Genomic DNA, 16,511 nt, shown 5'->3' with positions numbered 1-16,511 from the left:
AATCAACCTCTAACCTGTGTTCTTGACCTTGTTTAACTCCTGCTTCTTTTTGATAGACAAGAATGTCACTCTTCCTAAGGACACTCTGATACCCTCTCCTGCAGGACTGTTCCCATCTCCATCCCTGCATCCCCTCCCATTCTTCTGCATCTCCATATTGGCCAAGAAGACTTTTGCCTAGTTTCACTTGCTATAATGGGTATAATAAAATTAAGACTTTCTTTTCTTAAATGTAGAATATTAGAATACTAAATACACTTTTTGACACTACCTAGTTTCCCCTTTGCCCATCCCCACCTACTGAGAATCATTGTTCTCACCATATACTCAGAAATAATGGACTCAGTCAATTATCTGCTTGTGAAAAAGCAGATAGTAGGAAAATCCTACCAACTAGCACAGAGTTACCCATGGTGCTCCTCTTTTCAAATTCTCTGCATCCTGGAGGAGCTTGTGCTTATTTTAGAAGGAAAGGAGGGGCCTTCCTTCTTGGTCAGCCATGCTTCCCATCCTTTTATTCAGTGCATGTTGAATGTATTTGTTCTCCTAACCCACACTGTGCACCCGGGTGCCCTAGTCTGTGCTGAGGGTGGAGAGGACGCGAGTCCTGCTATGGAGGAGCATGGCAGAGCCTTAGGAAGGCCGTCAGCCTAGCACCCCCCACTGCTCCATGCTTGCTTTACTAGTTTTCTTTCTTCCCTTTGAAGGAGAATTGAGGAACGACCGTTTATATATATATCCGATTCAAATAAAATGAATGTATTTTTAGAATATCCTTCCATCCACCTCTCCAAACGCCTGCGAATAATGTCTTGTATGAGTCCATGTTCTCTTTTTCTCTACAGATGAAATATAACCTCCTGAACCAATTCACTGGAGTGGTTGTACCATGTTATTAAATCTCCAGAATGTATTTGCTTTCAGGTCTCCTTACTGTCTATAAAAAGCATGGGAAACCCGAATGGTGGGGCGTTGGGATCGCTGTGGGACTGCAGGCTGACTGGAGGGCATTATGTGAAACTATGCAGTGGGAACATAATTACCCCAATCCCACCCTCTCTACATCATATGACCCTCCGGAATGACTAATAGATTCTTTCTGTTTCCCTAAACCAAAAGCCTCAACGGGCATTCTGAACCTATTAGTCTCCAACAGTATTACAAATTTAACATACTACGTGACACTGTTTTTGATTGGAAGGATACAGACAAGCAATATTAAGTAAAATAGCACCATAAAAATAAAGTTCTGAGAAATATTCCCAAATAAGGGTTTCTTTTAATCCAGCTAGCCGTGTATTTTTTATAATAATAATAAAAACAACACGTAGGATGTATAAAGCATTTATACATGTTAGTCACTGTGTTAAGTCCTCTATGTATTTTATCTAATTTCATCACAGTAACTGTATGAAATATGAAGTAGACATCAATAACTTATCTAAGTCTCAGTTTCTTTATCTGCAAGTTGGGCATCTGTAGTTTGCCCAAGGTAAGGAGCAGGCAAGCTGAAATTTGAACTTGGGACCATCAGACTGCAAAGCCTGCAATCTAAAACCCTCTGCTGTGCTGCCTTCATATTATTTCACTGAACATATGAGTATATAAGCAATTGCCCAGGGTTTCAGCAATAAATTTAAGGTTCCCTAAAAAATCAAATAATTATTTTCTTACTTTTTGTGAGATGAAAGTTACAAAAAGTTATGTGTGCCTGTCTTTTTAGAATTAGCAGGTAAAAAGACAGGATGCCCAGATAAACTGAATTTCAGATAAACAGTGAAAAAAATTTTAGTATAAATACATCCCATGAAATATTTGAGACATAACCAAAATCTATTTGTTGTTTATCTGAAATTCAAATTTAATTGGGTGTCCTGTATTCTATCTGGCAATCCTACTCTTAAGCGTTTCATTCTGGAACTTTCCACTCAAAGCAACAGGTGGAGATAACGCTTCCTGGGGGGTTGATTCCAAGCCTGTAGAGAAGTGAAGCCTTCTCATTGTGTGGAGTGTCTCTTGGTCTGGCTTCTCCCCATGTCTGAGTACAAAGTTGACCAGAAGGCGTGCCCCTCTTTCTCATGGGGATTACATTTCACACCACAATGGGAGTTGGTATGCTATGGCCCTACCCATCCTCCCCCTCATTTTGGGGTGTGGGTAGGGCTCACTCCTGGAGAAGGACCATCTTCATGCATCTTATCTTATCAGTAGTTTAATTAATAACTACGGTTATACTAACAATTAGTAGGACTAATAGCAATAATCCAGACTTCAGTGCTGTTAGAAATGGCACTAGAAATGCATCAATGGCATTAGAGATGTATAAATCCACATAACTGCTTTGGTTCTATAGTTGCTGTAATCATAGCTATAGGGGGTGTGTGTGTGTGTGCGTGTGTGTGTGTGTGTTGTTAGGTCAACTGCTCTTTCCTTTCCCATGAACTTAGGTGACTTCATTTTCCTCCTATTTAGCATCTCCCACGCCCTGGACATGCTGTTGTCCGTCTCGGCTCAGGGGGTTCTTAAATCACTTACTCTGGATTCATGCACCTTTACCCAGTTTCTACACTTTGGTTATGCTTTTAACATAAACGCTTTTGCAAGGGATTCAAACAGCAGCTCTTTGAATAAGCATATCATCAGTAGCATATCTCCATCATTTTTACATTTGGGATGGGGCTTGACTTTCATCATGACTTCTTGTTTCTGGAATATAATGGCTTGTGTGTCTATTTAAGGTATCTGCTACAAAAACATTAGTCCTGCAGTGTTGTTCCCACTGTCCTAACATCACAGAGGAGCAGGAAGCCAGTGACAGGGCACACACGTTAAGTGGTGTGGCTTGACAACAATGACTCTATTGGGACAAGCGGCGGAAAGTCACAGACGTGCTACTGCAGCCCCAGCTGAGAGTCTAGCCTACTAACTCAGAGTATGCAGGACACATGCCCTTTTACCAGCTTGAACAGGGATGTGTTCCAAAGCCTCAGCTCTCAAATCACAAAGTCCAAATCCAACGTACAAAGTAAAACTCTTTATTTCAAGTTTCTGAACTGACCCGTCCAGGTGAAACTCATAAGGCGGGTGGGGAAGGGAAAGAGGGGGGTAGAGAGGGGGACACAAGTGTGACACACACAACACGGGGCACAGGTGCCCCAGCAGGGTGACAATGGCAGGGGCACTGTACCTTGGCAGCAGGCGGCAGGCTTCCAAGAGCCACGCGGGCCTCGATGGTCTCAGGCGGGTCTAGTTGGCCGACCGCTGAGCTCCCTTCAATGTCAAAAGGAAAAGCGCTGTCGTCCCCAGACGCGGCGCGGGAGCAGGCGGCGCCCCAGAAGAGCCACAGGGGCAGGACTGCGTACCAGGCTGAGCTCAAAGCCATCTCTCCGCTGACATCCGACAGGGCTCTTCCAGGGGCTCGGCCGCTGTTGGTCCTCGCCGGTCCCCCCTGTGGTGCAGCGGTGCCTCGCTTATTTTACCTCCTGTGCGTCTGCAGTATCCAGATGTGGGAACTCAAGGCAGCCCAGGGAGCAACTTCGTAGAAAAAGGAAGAGTGAGAGAGTAAGCCAGAGCCTGCCCCAACCCCCCTTCTCTCTCTCTTTCTCCTCTGTCTTCCCCCGCCGTTTCTCTCTCTCACTTTCTCTCTCCCTCCCCAGAGGCTCTGGCTGAAGAATGTACAGATGGATGGAGCTTAAAGCTCAGCATCAAGAGGCGGATGCGTTTGGGGCGAGCCCCGCGAGCGCCGGCCACCTCCTGTCCCTGGCGGTCGGGATTGAGGGCTGCGCTGTCCTGGCTTCCTTCCCACACCCATTTTCACCACTCCCTTTTTACCTTCACTTCCAGGCCCTCCCCCTCCAAGCTGGTCTTTCAGACACCGTGGCCGGGCCTTTCCTGGCGGCCTCCCCTCCCCTCTCAGTTTGGAGCCCCTCCAAGGGCCCCAGATGAATATTCAGCTTTTGTGATGGCTTCCTCACATCTCTTATTTATTTAGCCAAGGTGCCGGATGTCTTATCTATATTTATGTACATCTTTTATGTGGCCCTCCTAGTTTGCAGTAAAGTGGGTGGAAAAGGGATTCCTGGGCTGGAGCCGGAGGCGGATGCGCTCAGATGGCAGAGGGGGAGGGCACCCACTCTCTTGGGCAGTGTTTCTCATCTTCTAGAGACAGGCTGCCGCGCTGTTTGTGCTCATACCTTCCCTGGAGACTGGCTGGCTACCCTCTTCCCCCTGACGGTCTTCACCCAGAGGGCTCGGGAGAAGAATATCTTTCACTGCAGCCCTGGAAAATGACTTCATTACTCAGATGCATGAACTTTTATTTACAAAGAACATCTTGTTTTCGTCCTAAAGAGGTGCTTTGTAAGGGGCCCGGAACAAGGCTTGCAGTGTATGAGCCTGTCAAATATACTGCCCACAGCTCCGACCTCTTCCTCTTGGCCTGTAATCTCATGCCTACTACATCTGTCTGTCATGTAACCTTTCCAAGGCTTCGGGGTGAAGTTGAGCTACAATTATGTGGGGTACCCATGTGGATGGGTCAATGGCCACTACAGCTGATAGGTACCTTTGCATTCATTGGCTTCATAAGGAGCTTTAAACATTCCCACAAGACCCAAACATGTTTTAAAAAGGATTAAGTGAGACAACCATAGAATAACGCTTAAGTTTCTAGGTGTTTGAAATCACTCACAATCATGCAACAAAGCATTTCAATAAAGTCTAATCATTAGCTCTATTTATAGGACAAAAATCGTTTTATCTAAGGATAAACAAAGCAGCCATTTATTTTGCACCTACAATATGCCAGATACTTTGCATGTGTTATTTGCAAGCCTCATAGCATTTTTGCAAAATAGGACTATTATTTCCTTTTTATGGAATTAAAAAGGGAGGTTCTGAGAGACTAAGACATTTGCGCAAGTCACACAGCTGCTAGAAAGCTGGCCCCACTCCTCACTGATTCCAAAACTATCTTGCACATTTATACCACACTGAAACTCACGAAATAAAGGCCACAAATTCAGAGATAGAAGAGATTGCACTAAAAATTCACAGAAATTTTTTGAGTACCTTCTAGGTGCCAAAACGTTTGTATAAATTATCTCATTTATTTCCCTCTTCACTGTAATGAGATAGGCGTTGTTATACACATTTGGTAATGGGTGTGTGGTAAAAGTACTACTAAAACAGGTAAATCTGATGCTAAGGTCATTGGTGTTTTCAACAACAAATTGGTATAATACAAAAGTGCCAAAGCTGGAAGAAGCAAAAAGTTTTCATATTTCCCAAAGCATCTGTAATGTTTTCAATTCAAGATATAAAAATAGTATTGCAATGAACCATTAAGCTAAATTATGATCATCTTCTTCCACATAAACTGGTTAACCCACTAAATTAAGTAAAAGAACTTAAAAATATATGTTTGGTTTGGTTGGTTCTTTAAGAGCCTTGCATTGGGAGACAAGATGGCCAGACTCTGAAGAGGAAAAAATGATGCTCAAATATCCTGTCCCACTGTCGCTTTTAAAAAACTTTAAATAATAATAATAACAATAATGATTTAGGTACATATTATATTCTGACTTCAGATATAGACCTCGTCAGTACACAAAAGCTGTTCACATTTGCTTCCTGATGGATTATGTCCTGTTCTTCGTTAAATGTCAATTAATCGCACGCTTTTTACTTGACCCAGCGCCTCTTTTCCCTGCTTGCCAGGCAGTGTCAGGTTCTATGAGAGGCCAGAGCAGTGGGGGTAGGAGTGCATTTATTCAAGACCTATGAACTTTTTGTTTTTGATTAAATATATGTTTCTAACTCTTCCGCCTCATCTTTCTGCAGATAGTATTATTATTTTTGAGGCAAAACAGCAAAATACACAAGAAGCATGGGTTTTGTATGAAATAAAATAGGCTGAAAATCCTAAGTCTGTTTACAGTGGTTCTGGGAGCTTGACAGAACTTAGTCTCTCTGGGTGTCAGTTTCCTCATCTGTAAAATGGGATAATGATGCCTCTTTCATGAGTAGTAAATGAAATAATGTGAATAAAGCACTAACACAGCCTGGCATATAGTCAACTGCTCAATGTTTACTATTTAACTAACTGTATTTTAAAGTCTTAAAAAAGCACAGAATCATTATTTTTAAACAGAAAAAATAAGCATGTTTATTTATCCTGTGACTTGGGTAACCTCCTATTTGCTGAGAATAGCCGTTCACATTTCTGGCTGCTACTTGGGACTTCCTTGTATTAACCATGAATGAGGCATCTTAGAGTGACAGAGCAGTCAGGCGAGGAGGGAGATTGGCTGACTATTTTATAACAAGTTGGAAGGCACTAGAAGAAAGGTAATCATCACCAAAGGGCCACCCCAAGACCATCAAAGGCCTGAGTGTGGGAGGATTTTATTCCTGCTAACACTACAACTGCGGAGTGTCTCCAGTATGGCTGCTTTCTTATCATGACCCTCCTTCTCTCCCTCTCCAGGCATTCAGCAAGTACTTTCATGTCCACTCTCTCCTTTGGGACTCCCACCTACCCCATGATGGAAGGGGTACTGCTCCATCATTCCCAATGCACAGAAGAGAGCATGGCATTATGACAGGCTAAGAGGTTAAATGGCAAGGACACTAGGCCGGTTATTGCAGGGTGAGGGCCCCATGCCTTCTGACTCCCAGACCAATGCTTTCCCAACCAGACCAAGCTATTTTTAGTTCTGGCAGCAGCAGATCTGGTGGTTTGGAGGCTTTATCAACAGAGGGTTCTGGAATTCTCTTCTGAGTCCCCTGCTGCAGTTATCAACAGATCAAGGCTGCCCACTCCCTTCAGCACTTGGTTGTTGGGCCTGTCCATAGTGTCCAAGGATCTGGCAAGGGTGTTGTTAATGTATCCCATGTGCCCTTCTGCAAATAGAAAATCACGTCAGATGCTATTTAGGATTTTTAAGTGCTAATCTTGGACATAATTAGACAGGGGATTGTTGTGGGGACTGTGTACTAGTGACAATTTTATGACGAGATTGGTCAGAGAAGAAAGATGCGCTATCCCTGCCATGAGGTGTCTAACTGATAATCAGGTGGCAGGAAAGTAAGGAGGGAGATGGGGTCTCTTTTTCTGTTCACACTCCTCTCCTCTCTGGCCATGAGTCTCCTCTGTGAATGACTCTGGTGGGAGTTCAGGCCACCTGAGGAGGGGCAACAGCGAGAATGCTGGGAGAGGATAAGTCTTCTAAAAGTGGTTCTTTTCCCATGAGTTTGTTCAGGCTTTTGTTCGGGGTGTGGGTAGTATGTGCTCCCTATGCTTAGTCTCCTGACTATGACACTTGTCACGGCCTCACCTGGCTTTTAGCGTGTGCCACCTGCATCCTTTCCATCCATCCATCCCTTATCTATTTAATTAATTTATTCATTAATTCACTGATTCATTTATTTAATCAGCATTTATTGAACACTTCAGTATGGCATGTGAGATGCTGCAGGTAAAATAATAAAAACATGATCCTGACTCTCAGGGAGTTCAGAGTCTGGTGGGACAGACCTTGAGTAGACCCTGTAAGCAATGCAAAGTGATTAACATGAATTGAAAGCAGAAGTCCAGACATGCTGGTAACTAAGTATCTAGAACAAGCCCTTTACTGGAGATCGGCTAGGGAGTGTGGGAGAAGGCTCCAGAAGGGGGAAACTGTGTTGTCTTAACTGAGGGGAGGAGGGGAAGAATGGTGGTCCAGGGGGAAGAACTGTATGTGCAGAGGGACAAATGCGCCAGAGCCCCGATGCCACAGGAGGGTGAGAGGCCGTGGGATTTCCAAAGGCTCTTTGAGCCTCCCTCTTCACAGCACACAGTCATGGCCTTCAGGGCTGTGAGACGGAGCCGGGTGAGAAGAAACAGCTTCCCTGCCTCCTACTGGTCTCTCACGGCCACAGAGGGATCCTCCCAAAACGCGCATCTGAAGACTGGGGAGCTGCTCAGAGTCCTACTCACGTCCTGATCAAAAGCCTGAGAAAACTATTGGGAGGAAGAACAACTTTTTTTTTTTTTTTTTTAATTATTTATTTATTTATTTTTGGCTGTGGTGGGTCTTCGCTTCTGTGCGAGGGCTTTCTCTAGTTGTGGCAAGCGGGGGCCACTCTTCATCGCGGTGCGCGGGCCTCTCACTCTCGCGGCCTCTCTTGTTGCGGAGCACAGGCTCCAGACGCGCAGGCTCAGTAGTTGGGGCTCACGGGCCTAGCCGCTCCGCGGTATGTGGGATCCTCCCAGACCAGGGCTCGAACCCGTGTCCCCTGCATTGGCAGGCGGATTCTCAACCACTGCGCCGCCAAGGAAGCCCCCAACTTTTTAAAAAATAAAAAAATTTTCAAAATTTCATCGTGGTGAGGACACAACAGGAGACCTACCCTCTTAACCAGTTTTGAAGGGTACAGTGTGGTATTTTATGTACAGGGAAGAACCACTTTAAGAAGCTCCGTCCTTTCCTAGCACTCTTGCTGTTGCTCCTCCTCAGGTGGCCTGAACTCCCACCAGAATCGTTCGGAGACGTGTGGCCGGAGAGGAGTGTGAGCAGAAGAAGACCCCGTCTCCCACCTTAACTTCCGGCCACGTGATGGTCAGCTGGAGACCTCATGGTAGGGGAGAGCTCATGCTTGCTTCTCTGACCAATCCCATCATAAAATTGTGATCATTTATTTTAAGTGAAGAACTTTAAGCCCAGGAATGACATGCTCATATTTTCATTTAAAGAATTTAAGAAGTACCAAATATAATAATTACAGTAAAATAGGAAATTACAGCTATCACACAAGAAGGAAGTGAGGGGCACCAGGAATCATACCACTCTGGGGCAAAGACTGACAACACTGAAAATGTTTGGGTGTAAATACCTTCAGGCTTTTGTTACATCTATGTTAACGGATTCCATCTATTTTTATATTTTGTGTATTCCATTATATATACATATATTTTTGTGCATGTAAAATATATTTTAATATATATCCATTTTACAGATTCCATCTCCTTTTTTCTTGCAGAAATGAATCAAACTGTATATAATATTTTAAACTTTTTCTCCATGTCACTGTAACTCCAGTGTTACTGTGAATAGCTCACAGTGTTCAGATTGGCATTTTGGGAGGATTGGCTAGTGTGGATAAGGGCAGTGCTGAGGGACCAGTAGGAGGTTGGGAAGCCCTCTCTTCTCACACTGGCTCTGTCAGCTCCAAGGGCAGGGACTGTACTGGTGAAGAGGGGGCTCAGAGAGCATTTGGGAATGATAATAGAAATGAGGACGTCCTGATCCAAGTCGTTCATCCTGATGGAGAAAGGGTGAAACCAACAGGTGAGAGAGAATGGTCCTAATAAGGATTATCAACTGCCTCAGCTGTGACCTTCCTTTAGGTCTGCTGGAATAATTACTTCATCAGGCTAAAGGGAAGTGATGGATGCTCTGTGGTAATGCAATCAACTGAGTACAAAGGCATCAGCATCCGTTAACTCAGTGATGAGATCAGTAGAAAATAGGAGCACCTGGGACTTGATAATGAAATGATACAATTAAGGAGAATTTGGCAACATTCAAAAGAGGAGGTCTGAAAAACGGGCTTTTTGTGTCCTTGCACGCACCCCACCCCCAGCACCACAAAAGCAGGAGAAGATTCTTTAAGAGGAGGCTTGCTGTCACCATGGTGGGCATATAAGCAGGGCGGAGGGCTAAAATATGTTCTAACCTGCTTTGTGTGAGCAGCTGCAGACCAGGCTGTAAGATGCTAACTCAAAAGCTCCACAGTCTAGCTCTGCATCCCTTGCATTATCCTCTAGAGAACGCATACTGGACATGCTCACCTTGGGAAATCAACTGACTTTGGAAAAAATATTTCAGAATAGGGAGCACATAACCATAACAATGCCTTGTATTTGCACGGTGCCTTATAGTTTGGAATTGAAGTACAGTTACTGCTCCTCTAACAAGTGAGAAACCTATCCGATTCTAAAAGTTCAATTGTACAGATTCTGACCTTTAGAGGAAAGATTCTCAAGTCACTATCCACCACATCCCTTAGGTGGTCTACAGCCCCTGAATATTTAACACTTTAAATAAGACTTGTTCATCACCCATTCATTCAACAAATATTTTCTGAGTGTCTACTTTGCCATTGGCACGTTTATAGGCTCTGGGAAAGAGCAAAGGAGAAATCAGATAAAAATTTCTGCCTTCATGAAGTTTACATTCTAACTGAGGTACGGGTAGGAGAAAGAATAAACAAGCAAGAGAAATATGTATGCATGGAATACCTTCTGTCAAATGGTAAGTGCTATGGAGAAAAATGAAGTTGCTGTGGGATAGAGAGTGAAGGCTGCAGAGGGGGAAGGTGCTGGCCTTGTTGAGGAAGAGGCTAGAATGAAGTGATGAAGGTAAAGAGTAGTTGGAGACAGTGTCAGAAAGGCAGGGGGCCACTGGGGTGGGTTATGTAGGAACTTTGAGATCATTGTAACAACTCTGGCTTCTGTCCTGAGTGAGATGCGAAGTATTTGGATGGTCTTTGCACACAAGTGATATATAATTTGACTTATTTTGTCTGCCATGTGGGAAATAGACTTTAGGGAAAGAGATGAGGGAGGAAGTAGGGAGACTATTCAGAGGCTCTTGCAATAATACAGGTGAGAGATGACGGTGGCTTGGTCCACAATGTTAGCAATAGATGTGAGAAGCCTTCAAATTCTGGATTTATTTTGAATGTAGAACCAATGACATTTGCTGGATATGAGGAATGAGAGTGAGAAAGGACTCAAGGCTGAAGTCCATGTTGTTTGGCCTGAAGAGACTTAAATGATTGATTTGCCATTACTAACATGGGAAGGAAAACTGGAGGTGCAAGTTGGCAATGGAGATGATGAAGAGTTTAGTTTTGGACAAGTTTTTTTTGAGATGCTTCTTAGATCGGATTCTTACACTGTATTCCTTCCTTTTTTTAAATACTTGTTTTTAAAACATTATAAATTCATAATACATAATGCATCAGGCACAAACTATCCTTTTACTTGGGATCTACAAGGCACTGTGGGTAATACTGTAGATAATACTATGGGATGACCTTACAGTCTAGTAAGGGAGGTTTGTAGCATGTAGGTAACATCAGGTGGTCAAGATGGGCACAAATCCATTGCTTTAAGCAGGAAGGGACCCCTTTGAGCTCAATAAGAAGAGGAGGTATTATAGATTTGAGCTGGATCTCCACACAGGTATAGGAATTAGATATGGAAAGACTGGTGGGGGAAGGGCATGGAGAAGGGAATGTTACGCAAATGGAACAGCATAGACACAGGAATAGGAGAGTGAAAATACATGCACATTCAGGCAAGGGCAGACTGGCTGAGTCATTGTGAGAAGTTTCCTTGGGTGAATAATGGGAGATAATACGGTATGGATAGGTATGGAGCTGATTACTAGTTTACTACTAGAAGAGAGTGAGAGGCTCACAGAGGGGTTAATCAAATAACCATGTGGAGAGAGCACTGAAGTGGAGAGACTGGAGCCTGAGGGACCAGTTGGGAGACTGTTGGAATAACAGTCTAGGCCTCAGCTGACAAATAGAATAATGTTTATGAACTGTCACTGTGTCCCCCAAACACAACTCCCCATCCTTGGGCCAATCCAGTTGCATCACAGACATCTCAATTTGTAAAACCAATATTTCCTTGAAACTGAGGTGAGTTTTAGCTTGAATAGAGTCAGCCCCCTGCCCCTGCCCCCCACCACCTACCCTTGTAGGGAACGGATAGGCCAGAAAGAAAGCAATGTTTGAAACTTGTGTTTCTCAGCCAGCACACACCATCATGAGTTTGCCAAGCCAGTGGAAGGTGTTGCTTGACAGTAATTCCCTGAGATAGCTTCTATCCATCATATGCATCATCCTTAAGTAAAGTTGATTAATTACTGGCCCTGGGTTTACTTTGACTATTTTGACTACTTCCAAATGGCCACTAATGGTTTTCTCCCTTCCTCTCTCTTTCGTTCTTGCTTTCTTTTCTTCTTCTCCTTTTTTAGTCCTCATTTGCTTTCTCAAAAGTCCCACACTGTCTTAAATTATATTTATCTCAAGCTAAGTATATATTTCCTTTATTTAATAAAAAGATAATCTTTCCTATTAAATCAGACCCAAGACCTCTTTTCTTTTTAATAATTAAAGAAGAATATGTAAAAACAAACAATTATGATATTTGGGATTGTAGTTTATGTAGTTTCTTACTAATAAAGTGACCCATCCACATAGGTTCTCACCTTTAAATACAGCCACACTTCTCTATTGGGATTTCGTTTTATTTATTTATTTATTTATGGCTACGTTTGGTCTTAGTTGCAGCATGCGGGATCTTCAATGAGGCATGTGGGATCTTTCATTGCGGCACGAGGGCTTCTCTCTAGTTGTGGCATGCAGGTTTTCTCTTCTCTAGTTGTGGCACGCAGGCTCCAGGGCACCTGGGCTCTGTAGTTGTGGCGCATGGGTTCCAGAGCCCGTGGGCTCTGTAGTTTGTGGCACGCAGGCTCTCTAGTTGAGGCACATGAGCTCATTAGTTGTGGCACGCAGGCTTAGTTGCCTGGTGGCATGTGGGATCTTAGTTCCCTGGCCGGGGATCGAACCGGCATCCCCTGCGTTGGAAGGCAGATTCTTTACCACTGGACCACCAAGGAAGTCCCTCTATTGGGATTTCTAAGCTAGTTTTCACCCTAATATCGCTGGGACCCTAGAGATACTGATGAGAACTCTAGGAGAAATTAAGAGAGCTCTTGGTAACTACTCGTATTTTACTCCCCAACACAGTACCTGTGCTAGTGTCTCATTGCTCTAGAGGTGGGGTACTTGGTTCAGATCTAAATGATTCAGTGGAATCCCATTCCATCCTGGAGCATAATTATAGGGTCAGAGATAGTTATGTGACTGACACAGGCCAATCGTGTGGAAGGAGAGATGTGCTACGGTCTTCTGGAAAGAGGCCTTCTCTTTTGTTTGGAGAGATCCTCTAGAGGTGGGCAACTCTTATCTCTTGCATATGGAAGAGGGACTTTTTTGCCTTTGCAGTCATTAGCAGTCCCAAGAGAAGCCACCTTTAGGAGAAACTGACCCCATGGAAAACAGTGTGAGGAGAGGAAGAAAATGGGTCTTGGAAGAAGTTGTTCAGCTGTGAAATCAAACTGAACTCTAAACTTTCCAGTTTCATGGGCCAGGGAATACTTCTTATTGTCAATTTGAGTTAGATTTTCTGTTACTGAAAACCAAAAGGATTCTGATACAAGAACAGTAGGAATTTAAGAAATGTGATTTTGAAAAGGACTGTGATGAGTGTATCAGTGAGAAATAGGAGGTGGCTGGCAGAGCCACTAACAGGGATGTTAGTCTTCTGGAAGGAGTCAACAGAAAAGCAAAACCTGTATATGCAATATATTGATTTTCTATAAGTTTGTCAGTTTGGAGACATTTATTAAAAGATAATTTAGATGTAGTTGTTAAAAACCCAGTCTACAGATTCAGGTGGTCTGTTTTCCTCAATTTTCCTACTTGCCAGCTGTGTGATCTTGGGATGTTACTTCCTTCTCAAAGCCTCAGCTGCCACGTCTGTAAAATGGGGAGTGTACCAATCTCATAGAGTTTTTGTGAGGGTAAAATAAGATAATGCATATAAATTGCCCAGAATGATGCCTGGCACATAGTGAGCACTCAATAAACTTTAGCCACTATTATCATTACTACTAATATTAGTATTATTCCAGTTGTTATATGAATAATGTGTTCTGGAGTAAACTAGAAGACAGAGAGATAGGTTGATGATAAAGTTAATAGAATTCTCTGTTGTCTATAGCAATTCAGTAAGTATTCACTTTTCTTTTAGTCATTTTAATATTCAGAAGCTATAGCTTAATTATAGATGCTTTATTATCAACATGGTATCTAATATTTGTTAACATTTTTCATGGAGGCTGCTACTCAGTCTATCACATGGCTGTGGTCTCATTATCAACCTAAGATAACATCTAGCCCTTCATTATAGGTCCCGTCTTACTCCTTAGCACCATCCAGATAACTGATGGCTCCAACTACTCCGTCCTTAATTACTTGGCTCTTTCAGTCCAAAGTGATTTTAGTGTGAATCATGTCCTTACCTGACTCAGTTCTCTTATTTGAATTTTCATTTGTAGACTCAGATATAGTAAAATTCCACAGGAATAAGTTCCTAGAAGTGAACAGGATTTTCTAGGGGACTAGACCATAATTTAGGGGACAGTTTCCTGTCTGGTATTCTCAGGCAGTCAAATTCAGAATCTATAATTACTAAAACATTTTAGAATTATGGCATTTTACATAGGTCTTCATTTCTCCTCATTTTGAGTATGCAGAATGCTGACACCTACAATGTCCCAAATAACTCTCCTGACAGCTCTGTGGGGTAAGCTTCATCATCCAACTTGAAACTGAGAGAAATGAAAACATCAGGGAGTAGCAGACCAAGACCCGAAGGCTGATTTTCAAGTTCTCAGCCTGGAGTGATCTCTTCCCATTCCACCGGGCTCCTGACGTCATCAGTCTTTGACATTTTTAACTTGTACAACCCCAATTAAGTCATAGCTGAGCAGCAAGGACACAAAAAGAGCAGCGTTCAAGATTGCTGTCCATCAGATTTTGAGAAACAGTTCACTTATTATTACTCTTAAATTAGTATTTATTAGAAAACAAAAATACCAATGAGAAAAAATTGATTATGGAATCAGCGAAAAGGAACGTATGTTTGGAAGGAGACACATTTCATCATTAAACAGCTGAATAAAAATGAAGGCTTCTTCTCTTTCTTTGTGAACTGAGATATCTGAGCACAGACAATTTAAGGACCGGGCTTATCACGGCTCTGGCTTGTATTCTAAGGGAAGAGATCTTCTGGGTGAAAATGATAATGTACTAAAGACCTTGAAATAAGCATTTCTTCCAGCTAGCTACTGAAGATGAGCCCGTGACATTTCTGTGCTTAATTCAGTGGGATCGCCTTTGGGAAAGTTTTAGTGTGATTTTTAACCTGGTGTTATGATGAGTGCTGACAAGCAGATCCGTAGAGGGCCTAGGGAAGAGCACAGTGGGGAGAAGAGGCCCTGGCCTGGGCGCTGGAGACCTTGTGTTTCCATCCCAGGGCTGCCCCTCACTAGTCACAGTCTTGAGCTAGCCTCTTAAGCTCCCTGGCCTTCACTTCTTCCCTCTATAAAATAAAAAGTGAGACAGGATGAGCCTGGGGCCCCACCCAGCTTCAGGGCTCCCATGTTCTAGGAAAGGACCTATCCCCAGATACTGTGACCATTCTGGCCATGGCCGGGAGCAGATGGATGGTTTAGAAAGCAAGGCTGAGAGCACTGTTCCATGGCCATTCCTGATGGAATAATAAAACCCAGGGTCTAGTAATTTGTGCCTGAAGCTATATTTTAGGTACCTCAGGAAAGCCTGTAGACAGTGCGTGTAATAAATCAAATGCAACAAAGGGGAGAGAAAGATGAGTTACTATTTTAAACTCTGCCAGATTCAGACCTGTAGACCAGAAAAGAAATAAGACCACTGGAGACCACAAAAGGAAAAGAATTTTAAAATATGTCTCCTGTCCTGGGGCTTCCCTGGTGGCGCAGTGGTTGAGAATCTGCCTGCCAATGCAGGGGACACGGGTTCGAGCCCTGGTCTGGGAAGATCCCACATGCCGTGGAGCGACTAGGCCCGTGAGCCACAACTACTGAGCCTGCGTGTCTGGAGCCTGTGCTCCGCATCAAGAGAGGCCGCGATAGTGAGAGGCCCACGCACCGTGATGAAGAGTGGCCCCTGCTTGCCGCAACTAGAGAAAGCCCTCGCGCAGAAACGAAGACCCAACACAACCAAAAATAAGAAGAAGAAAAAAAAAAAAAGTCTCCTGTCCTTAATTCACCCCTCTATTATACAGCCAGATACAACTGCCAGGACGTTTAGCCTTAATCAGCCACTGCCTTCATGAAGGGCTGAACTGCTAGCTAAACCTGTTCAAAGTGGTAGGTCAGGATCCACCTTGAGGATTCTGGGAACCAGCAGACATTTTGATTCACTGGAGTGCTTTTATGTTTTATTAAGCAAGCGGTTATTGCCTTTACAATTGAAGCAACAGCTCCGTCCACTTATCTACTCACATGACACTAGCATAAATATGATTCTTTGGATGAAAGTGGAACAATCCAGTGGCCTATCGCTCCTTTGAGTCAGTCAATCTAAACTCCAGTCTGTCAGTCATCAGTGCCGCTGTCTCCCATTTTGGTACCGTTTTCCTAAGCACAGAAAGAATTTTTCTCATTAGCTTACAAGTTCCAGCTCCTCATTCTGCTTCTTTATGTATTTATTGTTTGAAACATTTTTTATCTGCCAGGACTCATTACTGTCTCCCCTCCCCAGCTTGCCCATTCTCCACTCACTTCCTGCCTCTGTGTCTTTATGTATTTATTGGTTGAAATATTTGTTATCTGCCAGGA

At 43.4% G+C, this 16,511-nt stretch overlaps 1 protein-coding gene across 6 annotated transcripts in view; it reads right to left on the bottom strand.

Annotated features, from left to right (window-relative positions):
* LAMA4 (laminin subunit alpha 4) overlaps positions 1 to 4,276 on the bottom strand; it is a 147,798-nt gene extending 143,522 nt beyond the window's left edge. For 4 of the 6 annotated variants that reach the window (XM_059941380.1, XM_059941383.1, XM_059941384.1 and 1 more), the window contains exons 1-2: positions 3,638 to 3,784; positions 3,188 to 3,534 (exon numbers count right to left, since the gene is read on the bottom strand). In XM_059941380.1, coding sequence (XP_059797363.1) covers positions 3,188 to 3,382 — 195 coding nt within the window. In that variant the 5' untranslated portion in view covers positions 3,383 to 3,534; positions 3,638 to 3,784. Of the gene's footprint in view, positions 1 to 3,187; positions 3,535 to 3,637; positions 3,785 to 3,831; positions 3,988 to 4,193 lie in introns of those variants that run through there. The other 2 variants (XM_059941382.1, XM_059941381.1) reach the window with 2 other exon arrangements.
* Positions 4,277 to 16,511: the final 12,235 nt, after the last annotated feature.

Source organism: Balaenoptera ricei, chromosome 12 (assembly GCF_028023285.1).
Source record: "Balaenoptera ricei isolate mBalRic1 chromosome 12, mBalRic1.hap2, whole genome shotgun sequence".
Classification (NCBI taxonomy): Eukaryota; Metazoa; Chordata; class Mammalia; order Artiodactyla; family Balaenopteridae; genus Balaenoptera; species Balaenoptera ricei.
Note: the sequence above shows the minus strand (reverse complement) of the source record. Positions and strands in the feature narration are given on the sequence as shown.